This window comes from Acomys minous (genome assembly GCF_964271855.1).
Source record: "Acomys minous genome assembly, chromosome: 9".
Taxonomy (NCBI): Eukaryota; Metazoa; Chordata; class Mammalia; order Rodentia; family Muridae; genus Acomys; species Acomys minous.
This window is the reverse complement of record NC_140490.1, coordinates 17,429,919-17,444,457: the sequence shown is the minus strand read 5'-3', so window position 1 is coordinate 17,444,457 and position 14,539 is coordinate 17,429,919. Positions and strand designations below refer to the sequence as shown.

At 48.5% G+C, this 14,539-nt stretch overlaps 1 protein-coding gene across 6 annotated transcripts; it reads right to left on the bottom strand.

Annotated features, from left to right (window-relative positions):
• Positions 1-4,884: 4,884 nt before the first annotated feature.
• DPH3 (diphthamide biosynthesis 3) lies at positions 4,885-14,496 on the bottom strand. 6 transcript variants are annotated; one of them, XR_014781706.1, is made up of 5 exons: positions 14,235-14,496; positions 13,897-13,958; positions 12,756-12,875; positions 7,964-8,123; positions 4,885-5,274 (listed from the first exon to the last, which is right to left on the bottom strand). XR_014781706.1 is itself a non-coding variant. In XM_084795041.1 (3 exons), exons 1-3 carry the CDS (start codon positions 14,340-14,342, stop codon positions 12,821-12,823), a joined length of 225 nt encoding a protein of 74 aa, XP_084651167.1. In that variant the 5' UTR covers positions 14,343-14,493; the 3' UTR covers positions 11,081-12,820. The 6 variants fall into 6 exon arrangements, 2 of the variants coding, with proteins under 2 accessions (XP_084651167.1, XP_084651166.1); XR_014781708.1 differs by lacking the exon at positions 13,897-13,958 and adding an exon at positions 13,760-13,834 and having other exon boundaries at positions 14,235-14,493; XR_014781707.1 differs by lacking the exon at positions 7,964-8,123 and having other exon boundaries at positions 14,235-14,494.
• Positions 14,497-14,539: the final 43 nt, after the last annotated feature.

The following is a 14,539-nucleotide window of genomic DNA, read 5'->3' as shown; positions in this document are numbered from 1 at the left end:
TGGTGTCTCTTCACAGCAATAGAAACCCTAACTAAGACAGATGGGGAGCTGTCTTCATTTGGAGTAACCTAAGAACAGGAAAAAAAGAAAGAAAGAAAGAAAAAACAGAACGTGTGGAATCTAGGAATATGTCTCAGGTTATAAAGCACTTGCTACACAAACATGAGGGCCTGCATTTGATCCCCAGCACCCACATTAAAAAAAAAATAGCTAGGCATGGTGATACCTGCCTATAATTCTAGCTCAGGGAAAGTGGGGTCAGGAGGATCCCCAGGGCTTGCTGAATTTGTGAATTCCAGGTTCAACGAGAGACCTGTCTTAGAAATTAAGGAGAGCAATTAAGGAGGACATGCAACATCAACCCCTGGCCACCACACTCGCATACACACAGCGGGGAAGGGGTAGGGCCTTTATTAGTTATTTCCACATCTCTGTGATCACAATACCTGACAGAAATAACTTAAGGGAGGAAAGATTTATCCTGAGCTGTGATTTCAGTCCACCGTGTCAGGGATGACATGGCCAAGCAGCTCAGTTCATGGCAGTAGGCATGCGTGGCAGAGGCTCTTCACGTCATAGCAAACTAGGAAGCAGAGAGCAAATGAGCTAACCTTCAAAGGGCCATTCAAAGGACCAATCACACCAGGTAGACCTCCCCTCCTGAAAGTGCTACAATTCCCCTGAAATGGCACCAATAGCTAGGGGATAAGCATTCAAAACATGAGCCTCATGGAGACGCTTCAGATCCAAACCATAACGGCCTCACCAAGGAGCTGGAGGCAGGTGGTTTATTGGAAGGTCCTCTCAGGAAGCAAGAGCAAGGAGAGTGGGACAGGGAGGGAACAAAGCCCAATGCAAAGGTGTTCTGAGCATCGTGCTTCGGGTCTTCGTAGCCCAAGATTTCACAGAGCATGCGCCAGAGCTAACCAACCAATGAGGAGCAGATTGGACACTTCCCACCCAGCTCTTTGCCCTTATTGGCTGAAGGCCAGAACAGGATATGGTCTGCACTTGCAAGGAGAGACAGACTCCAGAAGCTTCCATGAAAGCTTCATTGCAGAGAAGTGGAGAGGCGAATGAACTGGACTTCATGTCGGATGAGTCTGAGCCCCGAGGGAAGTGTCCTTCAGAGCAGAGGCTGGAATGAGGAGGATCGGGACAGTTTGCCTGCAGCAGCTACCCACCAATCGAGGCTCCCAGAGAGCACCGCGCCCTCATGTATGTAGTGAATCAGTACTGCCCACCTTCCCTGGGGCCCACATCAGCCAGTACCACCAGGAACACAGTCGGTGATCAATCAAAGATGTGTTTGTTGGTGCTTCTTGAAATGAGGAAAACCACACACCATGGGGTATGTGAATGTTTCATAGAAAAGGTTATCAAGTGGGGCTTCTCAGGAGACCATTTGAGTTAGGTGGTGAGATGTGGGGATCAGGAAGGGGTGGGGGGAGAAGGGGAGTGAATGGCAACAGAGCCCACACAGAGTCCCAGGGAATCAGACTCAAAGGTGCAGATCTAACTTTATTGTCCAATGTAAAGGCCTTTAAAAGGTTAAAGGGCCAATCAGACTATCCCATACTAGCCTCAAGCACCAATAGCAATCAAACAGGTTGGTGTAACTTTGAGGAAATGGGGGAGGCAGGACAAGGTCACCTTAGGAAACTTCTGTAAAGAAGGGAAAGCAGTCACTGCCCTAGCCTGGGATCCATTAGGAGACTTCACTAGTGAGCTAGGAGTCCCTAGTAGATCAACACTGTGTGCAGTGGATCGGGACCATTCAGGAGTCTTAGGAGCCACGGACACGTCATTCGCCATTCTCTGTGGGCCTCCAAAAGGCTTATCTCAACATTCCCCACAAGAGAGGGTCAGACATTACTAAAAGATCAATGGCTAAAGTCACAGAGACCCGGGCCCATGGAGCCATGGCAGAAGTCACGTAGCCCCCAGAGGTCCTGGCCAGCAACAGCCAATCCCAATTGGAATCACTGAACAGGATGTTCCTGGTCCAGGAAAGATCTGAGCCAATCAGCTGCTGATGTGACTATATGTGAGGTGAAGTCTCTGGACTGTAACTTGGGTGACCAGCCATTTGGCCGTAGCCTATCAGCTAATGCACCCTATGATTGCCCCTTAGCCCACCCTCTTACAAGTCCCTAGCTCCCTATAAAAAGTCCTGTGCACCTTTAGCCAGGGTGGCTGCCATTTTGTATGGATGGTTGACCCCTGCATGCAGGCTGTTTCTGCAGAATAAACATTCTTTGTTTTTACATACTATTTAAGTCTGGAATCTTCCTTCAGTGATTTTTGGACCCTTACAGTGACTTTGAGAAGAGTGAGGACAAACAGTCTTGCTCTGGGTTCCATGAGAAGATGGGACAATTTTTTGACAGAGCATCCTAGTTACCTTAGTCTAGAAGGCCTCAGGGGACTAGAGTGGGGCTGGAGCCACAATTAATTGGGAAGTGCCATTCTGTTTGCCCACAGAATAGACTACTTACAGTTGGCCTGTGTGTTCTTGTTTTTGTCTGTGCTTACGTATTATACTGGCTAGTTTTTATTGTCAATTTGACACAATTTAAAGTCACCAGGAAAAAGAGAACTCAACTGTGAAATCACATAGATCAGACTGGCCTGTGGCCATTTCTGTAAGAGATTGATTATCTTAATTGACGGCTGATGTAGGAGGCCCAGCCCCATGCTTAGGCAGCTGGAAGCTAGTGAGCATGAGCAACTAGTAAGCAGCATCCTCCATGGTTTCCGCTTCAACCTCCTGCCTTGAGCTGCTGCCGACTTCTCTTCAAGATAGACTGGCCTGGAAGTGTCAATAAACCTTGAAAGCAGAGTGGTCCACTATGTTAACCAGCTTTTCACTGCTGTAACAAAATACTTGAGAGAATCACCTGAAAGGAAGAAAAACTTATCTCAGGCCACAGTTGACTGGCTCTGCTGTTCAGGCCTATGGTGACTCAGGACACTAGGATAAGACTCAGTAGGATAGGATATAGTGGAATAATTTATACAAGACTGTCAAACACAAATGGACTCGTCCTTGTAAATGTCACTTGTCCTGGATAATTCTCATAATTATTTTTATTGTATATAGTTTATTGTATTTAATAGAAAGGGGGATATGTAGGGGGGATAAATCTGTTTTCATTTTGATGCCAAGTGTGGGATGGGGGATAGAGCAGGATGTTTACCACTTAGATGTGAGAGAGTAGGATGTTTTTCCGCTTGGAAGTAAAACCACTTCATAGGGAAGCTTGGTTGTTGCCAGCTGAAAAACATCCTTGAACAGACTGAGAGGATATATATATATGAGCCCAAAACAGGAGGCTGGACTTTTTGTTGGGACTTGGTATTATTTGGCTGTTCATGACTCTACTTCAAGACACTCCTAAAGAGAACCACTCCAGGGGAGGCTTCAAGGCTTTGGGCTCCAGCTGAGGCTCCAGGTTCTGGTTGCTTCAGGTTCCAGCAACTTTGGTAGACTTGCTGGTCTGATGAAATCCTGCTGAATATGCCAGGAGAATTGTTCCTAGGAACTGATACCCAGGTTTCATTCTTGTTTTCCTTAATCTCAATTTCCTCTTATTTAGGCTAGTCAGGTTATAAGGGAGGTATGCTCTTTTAATAAGTTCATAATAAAGTATAACTGTCAGAGTAATTGAGCCTACAGGCTCTGTTGTTCAGGCCTATGGTGACGCAGAGCAGCGTGGTAAAAGGACATGGTGGAACAAGGCTGCTCACCTTATGCAGGCCAGGAAGCAGAGGGGAGGGTCCAAGGACAAGAAGTAGTTCCTAGGCTGTAACTCCCAGGGCCAATCCCCTTCAGCTAGCTCCTGCCTCCTAAGTTCCCAGCAGGTCCTGATGCTGTGAAGCCATGATGGATTAATGTGTTGATGAGGTCAGACCTCCCATGACTCAATCCGTACCTAAAAGCCCCATTCTGAATATGACTGCCTTGGGGACCAAGCAACAGAAAGGAAACTAGACACTGTGGTCTCATTATCTCACTGAGTCAGTCACAGCATCCTTTTCCTGATGTCAGCGCAATGGTTTGTGTTAAGGAAGGACAGGATCTCAAAGCCAGGCCCACGTGGTTGATGCCTTTTTCTTTCTCAGAGTTTATCTGACACAGGCTCCGCACCCTGATTAAAGTGGGGGCCATGCACATGCCCGGTGGCTCTGAGTAACAGTCCATACAAGGAGTCCAGAGGGCACAGGAGTAGGGAACATCAGAAAAGCTCTTTCAAATTCTGGCAGAGCCCTTGAGGCAGCCTCTCTCCCTCTTTGGTGACTCATAGCCACATGGCTCATGGCTGCACATCAGAGCGAGGCCAACAACAGGGAAACTGACAGGCTCACCCATGCATTTCCTGTCATTCATGCAAAGGCGACAAAGCTTGATGGTGACAGCTCAGATAGCATGCCTGGCCACAAGAACCCTTCTCAAGCTAAATGGAGCCTGGCTGCTGGGGAGGAGAGTGGCAGCCATTCTGAATGTTACGAAATCTGCTGTCGGCTGCCACCTTTTCCGGGAGAACTTTAAATTGAACCCAGACTATGCAGAGTGGTTTCTGTGGCAGAATTGATATCCAGGTGACACAATGACTAAAGTCAACCGAAGGCCCAAGTCAAGGCACAGAACAGATATCCTAATGCCACTGGGAAGTCAAAGGCCAAAGGAAGTCAGCTCCGGCACTGAACTCCACATACCCTGCACCCTCGAGTAAACCGTTATCAGTATGTGGTGGGGAGCTTGCTCACCTCTCTGCAGACAGAGAGCAGAGAAAACAGGCTACAGGAGAGGGCCATGGCTTTCTCTAGCTCTGCATTACCTCTGACTGACCCCTGAGGTTCACATCAGCATCACCACTAGCACACAGAGCACATAAAGTTTAATGAAGATCCTAACACCTTTCTGAAGCTCAGCTTCCATTCTCGCTCCAGACTGGATTTCTCCAGAAGCTGCTATTCTACACAGGAGATGCACATCTCTCCTGCATCTAGGGCACACTACCCAGGGACCATGCCATGTGTAGTCATGACTACAAGGTTTAGTAAGCACAGCTGACCCTGATGGCAACACACCCGCTGCTTGCCCTTGGCTCTCAGCCACTGAGCAGTTCTGTGCTGGCTCTGATTTCCTCTAAGCCACTGCTAAGGGTCATGCACACTCTGCCATGGGGTGTTCTCTAAAGACTGAGTAGTTCACACAGCCATTGTGTTGTTGGCTCTCCCTTGTTGTAACAGAACATCTGAGAGAGTCACCTGAAAGGAAGAAAAACTTATCTCAGTCTACAATTGGCTGGCTCTGTAATTCAGGCCTATGGTGACGCACAGCAGCATGGTAGAAAGACATGGTGGAACAAGGGTGCTCCCCTTCAACTACCTCCTGCCTCCTAAGTTCCCAGCAGGTCCTGATGCTGTGAAGCCATGGATGGATTAATGTGTTGATGAGGTCAGGTCTCCCATGATTCAATTCATACCTAAAAGTCCCAGCTCTGGCTACTACTACCTTGGGGACCAAGCCTTTCAGCAGATGCTCAGTCTTTTTCTTCCAGGTAGGTAATTCTGGACACATTCTGCGCACTTTTCATGAGGGTGTGGGCAGAGCCGGCTTTGACAACACAGCTTTTCCTCTGGCCCCCATCACTTCCTTGCTCCCGCACTCCTGCTGTTCAAGTGCATCTCCTGCCCTCAAACCACCAGCTTCCAAGACTTCATCCCAGACTGCTGTCAGCACAAGCCCAACCTGGACCACATCAGGGCTGTCCTCCTTGATTGTGTAGCCTCCCCAGACTCGTGGGCTTGGTGCCCTGAGCGTCCATTCTCCACTCAAGGCCACAGAAACAGCTGTCCGGGTGCCTCTGAAAGCCTGCCACGGGGCACCTGCTCCACCATAGGGCTGGTCCCACCCCCTAACATCACTGGTGAAGTCTTTCCATTGTTCCTGGCACTAGGCAGAGAAGTGGGAACCCCTGGGGGAGAGAACACCTTGCTGACGACGCGAGGCTGTTCTCATTACTGCCTTCATTGCTGTGGCCAAACCCCTGCCAGGAGCAAGCTAAGGAAGGAAGGAGAGTTTTCACGTGGGTTGTGGTTTTAGAGGGTTCTGCCCCACGTGCTTGGGCAGAACACATCCAACAGTGAGTGATGGAGGAGCTTATTCACTTCATTGTAGACAGGAAGCCGGAGTGAGGGTTCTAGCAAAGGGCCAAGGCAAGACACAGCCTCTACTCTCCCCTTCTGCCTCACCCCCTCTTCACCACAATCACCCACAAAGGGACAAGGCCATTGGTCAGGTCAGAGCTTCGAGTCAGGTCAGTGCTCTCAGAGCCCACTGGCTGGCCACCAAGCCCTCAGTACCTGAAGCCATGGGGCAACGGTTCCTATTCACATCCCAACAGTTCCCTTCCCTACAGCGCACCAAGACGTGGCACAGTGAAGACCACTGACCACCCTAGGATCGCGGAACCTTCCTCTCCCTGGAGCGGGGAAGACGGGCACACAGATCCCAGCGAGCACGATGGATGGCAATGGGGGCTTGCGCATCCTTGCAGCAAGGGCATGTTGTTCAATGCTTCCCTCCACCAGGCCGGAATTCATTCTAAGGCATTTGTGGCCAGTCGCCTCTGCACACACGTGGGAGGTATCCTTAGTGCCCTGACAGATGAATTCATCTCTGCTGCGACGTCATGACTGCAGCACAGCCTCTCCAGCGTGTATACAGCACCAACCTTGAAATCAGGCCTCTTCCTTTGGGATGAGGTGATGAATGCCAAGGACTACTGGATTCCAAAAACAGAACATCAGGGAGGCTCCCCTGTGTGTGTGTGTGTGTGTGTGTGTGTGTGTGTGTGTGTGAGAGAGAGAGGGGGGGGGGACAGGGGAGGGAGAGAGTGAGGGAGCACTCGCGCACACAGTGGCAGGGCAGTACAAAATTCTCTGATGCCCCAGTTTTCCCTAGTGCCTATCACTGCACTCTACATAGTAGGAGCTTGTGTTGGCACAGCCCTCTTTGTGGTGAACCCTCGAAACAATGTAAAAGAAGGGAGGTTTCTCCTGGCTCGTGTGTTCAGAGGGCTTGGCCCATGGTCCTCTGGCTCTTGCTTCTGGGCCTGTGGTTAAGGCAGAGTGTCACGGCAGGCACAGATCTGCTTGTGGCAGCCAAGAAACGAGGAGGGGCAGGACAAGATCCTCTTTAAGGACAAGGACATGCTCCAGTGTTCTTCCTCCAACCACACCCCACCTACCAAGGTTTCCATGGCCTCCCAGGGGGGAGAGAGGTCCCTGCAAGCCATAACAGCTGCCACAAGCCACAGATTGTGTATATGTCTACTTGGAATATGATGGCATGACTGTGGAGGAGCTGACTTCTTAACAACATTTGAATGGTAAAAGCTACAGGGTGCTTAGGGTCACCATGTTGGGCAGTGCTAGTCTATAACAAAGAAGCCCTGACAGCATTTAGGACACTGAGACATAGACATTGGGAGAGACCACTTAGGCCAGTACTAACAGGCTGTGTTTACCCCCGATCTCAGGATGAAGGTCCAGCGAATGCCAGCTGCTCCAGACATTAAGTAGGCTGTCCCTTAGGGATGAGAGCACATGGGCCCAGAGACATCTTTGGTTGTACAGGCCTTGCTGTATGCCAGCCTGGCCCAGAGCAGGCAACACAGGAGTCCAGTGGAGCTCCAGCTCCCCCTACAGGCCACAGTGAGAATTGCATCCACTTCTCCTGTCTCTCCTTCCTCCCTCCCCATCAGACAAGACAGAACTTCACCCAAGAACAAAAATCAGCTAGAAATAGCCTACTAGGTGTCGCATCATAACAGAGCAGAGAGGGGCCTTAAGCATCATTTCTTCCACGCCCTTATTACCGTTTCACAGTAGAAAAACCAAGGCTAACGGAGGTGACCGGTATCCCTTTGGCCTCTTTGCCCCTGGCACTGACCTGCTGAGCCCACAGATGGTCGAGGAACATATGGGCAACAAGAAAAACAGAAGCCATCTGGTCAAGGTCAGGCCTTTCTTCTGCCACTTTATGCCCACACTGTAATTCCTTAAGACTGCTGATGTCAGGTGAGCGTTGGTAAAGAGAACAGAACTGCCATCTGTGAGCGATCACACATACCTTGGGTCACTTACTGTGGAAAAATATCATTCCCACTTTGGTTGTTATTAAAGATTTCTGTAATATAATTCCAGTTTTTGAAAACTCTCCATTAGGGGAGAAAGGTAAATAGTGAGACCCCATCAAGACAATCGTAAAAGGCTGTGAGTGGTGGTGCATTCCTTAATTCCAGCACCCAGGAGGCAGTGGGAGGCAGCTATCTGTGGATCCCAGGCTAGCCAGAGCTATACAGTGAGACCTTGTCTCAAAACAAAACCCCAGGCCGGGCGTGGTGGTGCACGCCTTTAATCCCAGCACTCGGGAGGCAGAGGCAGGCGGATCGCTGTGAGTTCGAGGCCAGCCTGGTCTACAAAGAGAGTCCAGGACAGCCAAGGCTACACAGAGAAACCCTGTCTTGCAAAACCAAAAAAACAAAACAAAACAAAAACAAAAATAAAACAAAACCCCAAACTCTCTCCTGTGTATATTCAGCTTAGTTCTTAGCGCTTATAAACAGCAACAAAATGCTTATTGGTTGATTGAATGGATACTGTCTATCCATTCAGGGGTAACTATTAACAACATTTGATACTTTATCACGCAGAAAGGTCTCCTTAACATTTGTCCCCTGCCCCTAGCTCAGCGTGGAGGACACTTAGCCAAGCCAGATGGACCACCCATCAGTAGGTCACACTGTTAGGAGTATCTAAGCTATGTGTAGCAGAGTTTGTTCAAGGTCTAAAGTTCACGATTTTAGCTAAGGTGGTATCTGCGGCATCAAAGTGTGAGCGGCTTTGCTGGCTAGTACATTGTTGGGTACCGAGGAGGCACATCAGGAGATCAGTGGCAACAGAACACTGGACGTGAGTCACCTCACCTCAACAGTGAGGAAGCAGAGACAGCAGCAGCATGGTCCAGGCTGTCTGCCACCCCACCCCCACCCCTGAGCTATCATTTGTAATGAGTACGTGAAAGTGTATGGCCCAGTTTCTCAGCCGATAGTTACCTCCAGATGAATACTTGCAGAAGACACTGGAGATGCTAACTTATTACTAGTGTATTGTGAGGGTGATGGCCAGTTTTGTACCTATGTACACGTGTGTGCCTGTGTGCTCATGCCTGTGCATGTGGAGGCCGGAGGAGGAGGGCACGGGGTATCTTCCCCTATTGCTTTCCCTTGCTCTGAGCCTGAAACAGCACTGACTAGGCCAGCTGAACTATCTCTGCGGCCATCACTGGGGCCACAGGCACATGCGCCATGCCCAGCTCTTACATGAGTGCTGGGGATTCAAACCCAGGTCCTCATCCTTGCACAGCCATCTCACCATCTGAGCCATCTCTTCAGCCCAAAGCTTATCTCCTAATATGGAAAACATAGCCAAAGTTTCACTCGTTTCAAAACAAAAATGAGGCAAAAATTAATGCCAGACTTGATACCATCGACCTGACCCTGGGTGGCCGGTGACAGCCACACACAAAGAGCCCGACACCCATGGGGCACCTATGTTTTTTCTCTTCTCCATTCTTAACTGGAACCCTTGTCTAAAGGTAGAGCCTTTAGACCCTACTTACAACCACAGTTCCAATCCAAGAATGAAATCTGTTCCCAATCTCTGGGATTAAAGGCGTGCACCACTACGCCCAGCCTGTAGCTTACTTTCTTATCAGGACAGTGGCTTCTCTTTAACTCTCCTTGCTACTTTTGCAATTAGCCTATATTGCAGTTCCTTGAATAAGAGGCCAAGAACCTGGAAATCAGCCCAGACTAGAAACCTACTTACAATGGCCCAAGTTAAAATCATGACACCAAAAACTTTCCATGTAAAATTTTAGTATTTGGAGGAATAAGAGCTTCATGAAAACATGAACTGGCATGATCTCATTTTATTTAGCTTGGCAATGCAAGTCATTCTAATGAATTGATACATACAGTTCTAAAAAAAAATGTTGGCTGTGTCTGGAATGCATACGTGAACATATATGCAGAATCCTTTGAAGAACTGACTTAAAACTTTCAAACTCTGAAAGTACGATATTATGTAAGAAAAATAGAGCTTCCGTTCAAGGTAACTTGGGATTTATAAAGATTTTAGTTCTGGTGAGGATCCACATCCGAAATGAAAACTGCCTGACACCTGAGCCATCAACTGAGCCAGGCTAAGTGAACAGATGATGAATCCACAGGCCCTGGCAAAGACTCATCCTGAGACAGGGTGGGGCCACTCAGTGGTTCCCAGTGCTCTGGAAAGTGTGGGCCCAGGCATGTCTGAATGACCCTGGGTTCTTCCGTTTGATACAGAGCTAATAACTGGTGTTTCCCTATAGTTTATAAACTTGCCCAGTTGCTTTAAATCACACCCACTCCTAGTCACTCATCAGCAGTCTGCTCAGGCCTCTCTCCTGAGGTGTCTGAACTTGAGACTCTTTCCTCCTGATCCTTTGTGTTCACAGAAGACCTACACCAAAGCGTCTGCTCTGCTGTGGGATTCAGTAGCAACAGCAAAGACTGTGTTCGTGCAATCTCCACAACTGTCCATCTGAGCACAGGACAGCCTGTTTCTCCATGCAGCCCACTCTCACCCGAAGAACCCTGTTCTGTCCTTCTGAGCAGGGGCTTTGTTTCCTAAGATAACGTGGGGACATCAAACGGCAGCAAGAGTTCCTATCCTATCAAAGATATGCTGGCTGGAGATAAGAGCCCAGGACTAGAGTACCTCCCTACCTCTACCTCCCCACCTCCTTACCTGCCCCCCACCTCCTTACCTCCCCACCTCCTTACCTCCCCACCTCCTTACCTGCCCCTCCCCCCCAACAAGACACGTTACATTGAATGCACTCACATTTCTGGCAACTTTTAACTTTTTTGTCTCAGCCTGTTAGTTACCTAGAACCATACATACTCACTGGTGAAACAAACAAGCAAACCTGGCTACAGACTTTAATTTAAACCTCCAATGAGTGGGTACAATGTATTTATTGGCTATTTTCTTTCTTAGAAAAAAATATTTAGTTATATGACTTTTGTTTTGTTTTGTTTGTCTGCATGTATGCCAGTAAACCATGTGCATGCCTGGTATTTATGGAGGTCAGAAGAGGGCATCAGAGCCCCAGGAACTGGAGTTACAGATGGTTGTGAGATGCTACGGGGGTGCTAAGAATTGAGCACAGGTCCCCTGAAGAGCAGCAAGTGCTCTTAACCCAGGAGCCATCTCTCCAGCCCCTCCTGGCTGCTTTGTAATTTCAGGAGCCATACCCCAAACAATCTGCTGGATACCAGTGTACTTTCAGAACCTTTTGCATTCACAGCAGAGCCGTGTTTACAAAGGAACTTTTCACATTTCAGAATAAGCGAGTCCATCTTCTCGCTACTCTCAGGCTGCAGTGAGGGAAGACTATTAACAGGCCAGCTTCATATATTTTTCCTCTGCAGGAGAAGCATCGCTCAGCAGGGAGCATGCCTAATTCGGGCATCTGCTGTGTGCAGCCTTCCTAGGTGTGCCCTCATGGGCATGTCTGTCAGAGCCAGCTCACCAGGCTCCTTTCTGTTAGAGTTTCCACTCGTTAGGACTCTAGTGCTGACACAGGGTTGTGATGTTGTAACCACTGCCATAGAAGGCGCAGCACACACCCATCTGAAATGCAATCCCATCAGTCGCTTCAATATGTAAAGGCCCTGACACAGAAATTCTTGCTTCCCCGCTGGCAAAATTACTCGTGTACTTTCATTTGCCAAGTTGGCAGGCTGCACTCTCTCACTGCTGCCAGCTTCACACCCCCCCCCCCTTGGCTGTTTCTTTTTACCCATCCTGACTTGAGGGATGCAGAGGAGTAGTGGGGTCTGTTTCTTTTACCATTTCACTTCCAACTTTCCTTCCTTGTCCCCAAGAGGAAGCTATAGAGAAACCATGGCCTTACAATCCAATACCATAACTGAACTTCGCATGTGAATTGTAACAGAAATGACTAAGAACACTGAACAATGCAATCACAGCAAGGCCTGGGTGACTGGCGGGCCAAGTAGCCACAAGTGCAGCTCCAGAAAAGGTACAGATTTCATCGCTGAGAGATCCACCGCTTCCACCTGCTGAGTGCTGGGATTAAAGGCATGTGCCAACATTGCCCAGCAAAATAATCTTTTAAAAATTCCTATCATGGGTCGGAGAGATGGTTCAACGTGAGGAAGGCATAGTGCTTCAGAGGATCCAAGTTTGGATGCCAGCACCCATATCAGGTGGTTCCCAACGCCTGTGACTCCTGTTCCACAAGATCCAGTGCCTCTGGCCTTCTTGAGTAACTGCACTCACACGTACATACCCACACACAAATACACACATACACATGATTAAAAATAATACGTCCTCAAAACATAAAGACCCTCGGGATTGAGGTGGATGCTGCTGCTTTCAGAAAATGAGTTAGTTTTAAGATATTCAAATGACGCAACTGAGAGAAGGAAAAAGCACCAGTTTATAAGGCTCTTCCTCACATTCAGATGGACACTGAGAAATCCTTCCAATTCCATGTAAGCATGAAATCCAGGTCTGAGATGTCACACACAGGCTTGCTTTTCCATGATGAGTTCAGCGGCTGAAGATGATCCACACCCATGGAAGAGGTTGGTAACCGCACTCACCCGTCCACCTGGGCTCCTCCCCTGCTCTCAGGATTGGAGTTCCTGAGGGCTTCGTCAGCATTTAACTAGCTCTTTGTTGGTTGAAGGTGCTGGGACTGTTTCTCCACACATAAACTGATCCTAAGACAGAAGAAGAAATGCTATTGGTCACCAGGTTTTTGTCCCACAAATGCATTAATATCACTTTACATTTCATTACAGAATCCACTCAACTATTAGGTTTCTTCACTGCTCTATCATTTCTCCCTCTTTTTTTTTTTTTTTTTTTTAACGCTAGCAATGAAAATTCAAGATGTGAAACGTAGGGGAAAATCCATTTGTGCTATTATAAAAATGCCAACAAATTCAATTTTCGTTTTGGTTTTTTTTGAGACAGGGTTTCTCTATGTAGCCTTGGCTGTCCTAGACTCACTTTGTAGACCAGGCTGGCCTCGAATTCACAAAGATCTGCCTACCTTTGCCTCCCTGAGTCCAGGGATTAAAGGTGTGCACCACCACGCCCGGTACTTCCTAACAATTTTTAAAGCTTTTAAAAATAGCCCTTCATCTAGCACACAGCTAAAAAACACTCTTCTAGACTGGGCGTGGTGACACATACCCTTAATCCCAGATCTTGGGGTACAAAGGCAGGTGGATCTCTGAGGCCAGCGTATTCTACACAGTGATTTCCACTACAGCCAATGAGACATTAAAACCCTTTCTCAAATGAACAAAGAAGCCAGTTGGTGGCCAACACCCTAATCCTAGCACTCAGGGAGGCTAAGGCAGGCTGATGTCTGAGTTCAAGGACAGCCTAGTCTACAAGTCCAGGACAGCCATGGCTACACAGAGAAAGAGAAACCCTCTCTCAAAAAACAAACAGATAAACAAAACAAAACAAAAAACCCCCAAAACAAAAGAAACAAACAACAAAAATGAACACTTCTTCACTTTTATATCAGACAACATGCTTTAGGCCTTGGACATTACCTCACACCACCCGCCCCCTTTAACGTATCCCTTACTTTGTCATAAATCACTTTTATAATGAGAGAACAGCTAGGGCACGTTGCCACATCTTCTCCATTCTCCAAATCTTCCTACAACGAAATCAAACAACACATGGTCAGCAGAGTCTCCCTTTGCTCATCTTCGCACAAACCTCTCTCCCACGGCTGCGTGCAAGTCTTGGGTAACAGCACAGAGAACTTTCCCCAACGTCATCTAGGAAAACAACCAGGGAGAAAGGTTGGCTTGATCGCCTCCAAAACCCTGAGATACAAAACAGAGTTCCCTTCTCCTAAGACGTTCCCAGAAACAGATTACAAGGATCGGCCTGGGGAGAACTGCACCCTTAATCAGACCCTGTACCCCTGACGGCTGAGATTACAACTTTAGGGGCGGAGGTTCAGAAAAACACGTGGATGGCCGATCCTTCCCAGGGACACCGGAAGCGAAACTGCGCAAGCTCGAGGAGTCGCTGGCGGGCCCTAAAAGTACCTTGGTGATGGCGAAGTTATCCCCACAGGGGCAGGGGTAGAAATATGTTTCCGAGTCCTCGTCATATTGAAAGTCCTCGATCTCCACCTCGTCGTGAAACACCGCCATGGTCACCGGGTCGGCACCGCATCGATTTGCTTAATTCCGCCGCCCGTGCAGGGTAGGCCCGGATTTCAAGGCCTGCCCTGGAGCCCGGACAATCACTTCCGGGCGCACAGGCGATGACGTAACCTCGACCGTCGCAGCCAAATGGGTGACCAGGTCGCGGTCGCCGTGGAGATAGCCTAAAGGCTAGGAAAAGCGTG

Bases quoted from the DNA above. Each gene is read 5' to 3' on its own strand.
- DPH3 (XM_084795040.1), bottom strand. From the start codon at position 14,342: ATGGCGGTGTTTCACGACGAGGTGGAGATCGAGGACTTTCAATATGAC. The intron at 13,835-14,234 runs GTACTTTTAGGG...ATTTCGTTGTAG, and splicing joins ATAACTTCGCCATCACCAAG to GAAGATTTGGAGAATGGAGA. The intron at 12,876-13,759 runs GTAAGGGATACG...CTTCTGTCTTAG, and splicing joins TAAAAGTGATTTATGACAAA to GATCAGTTTATGTGTGGAGA.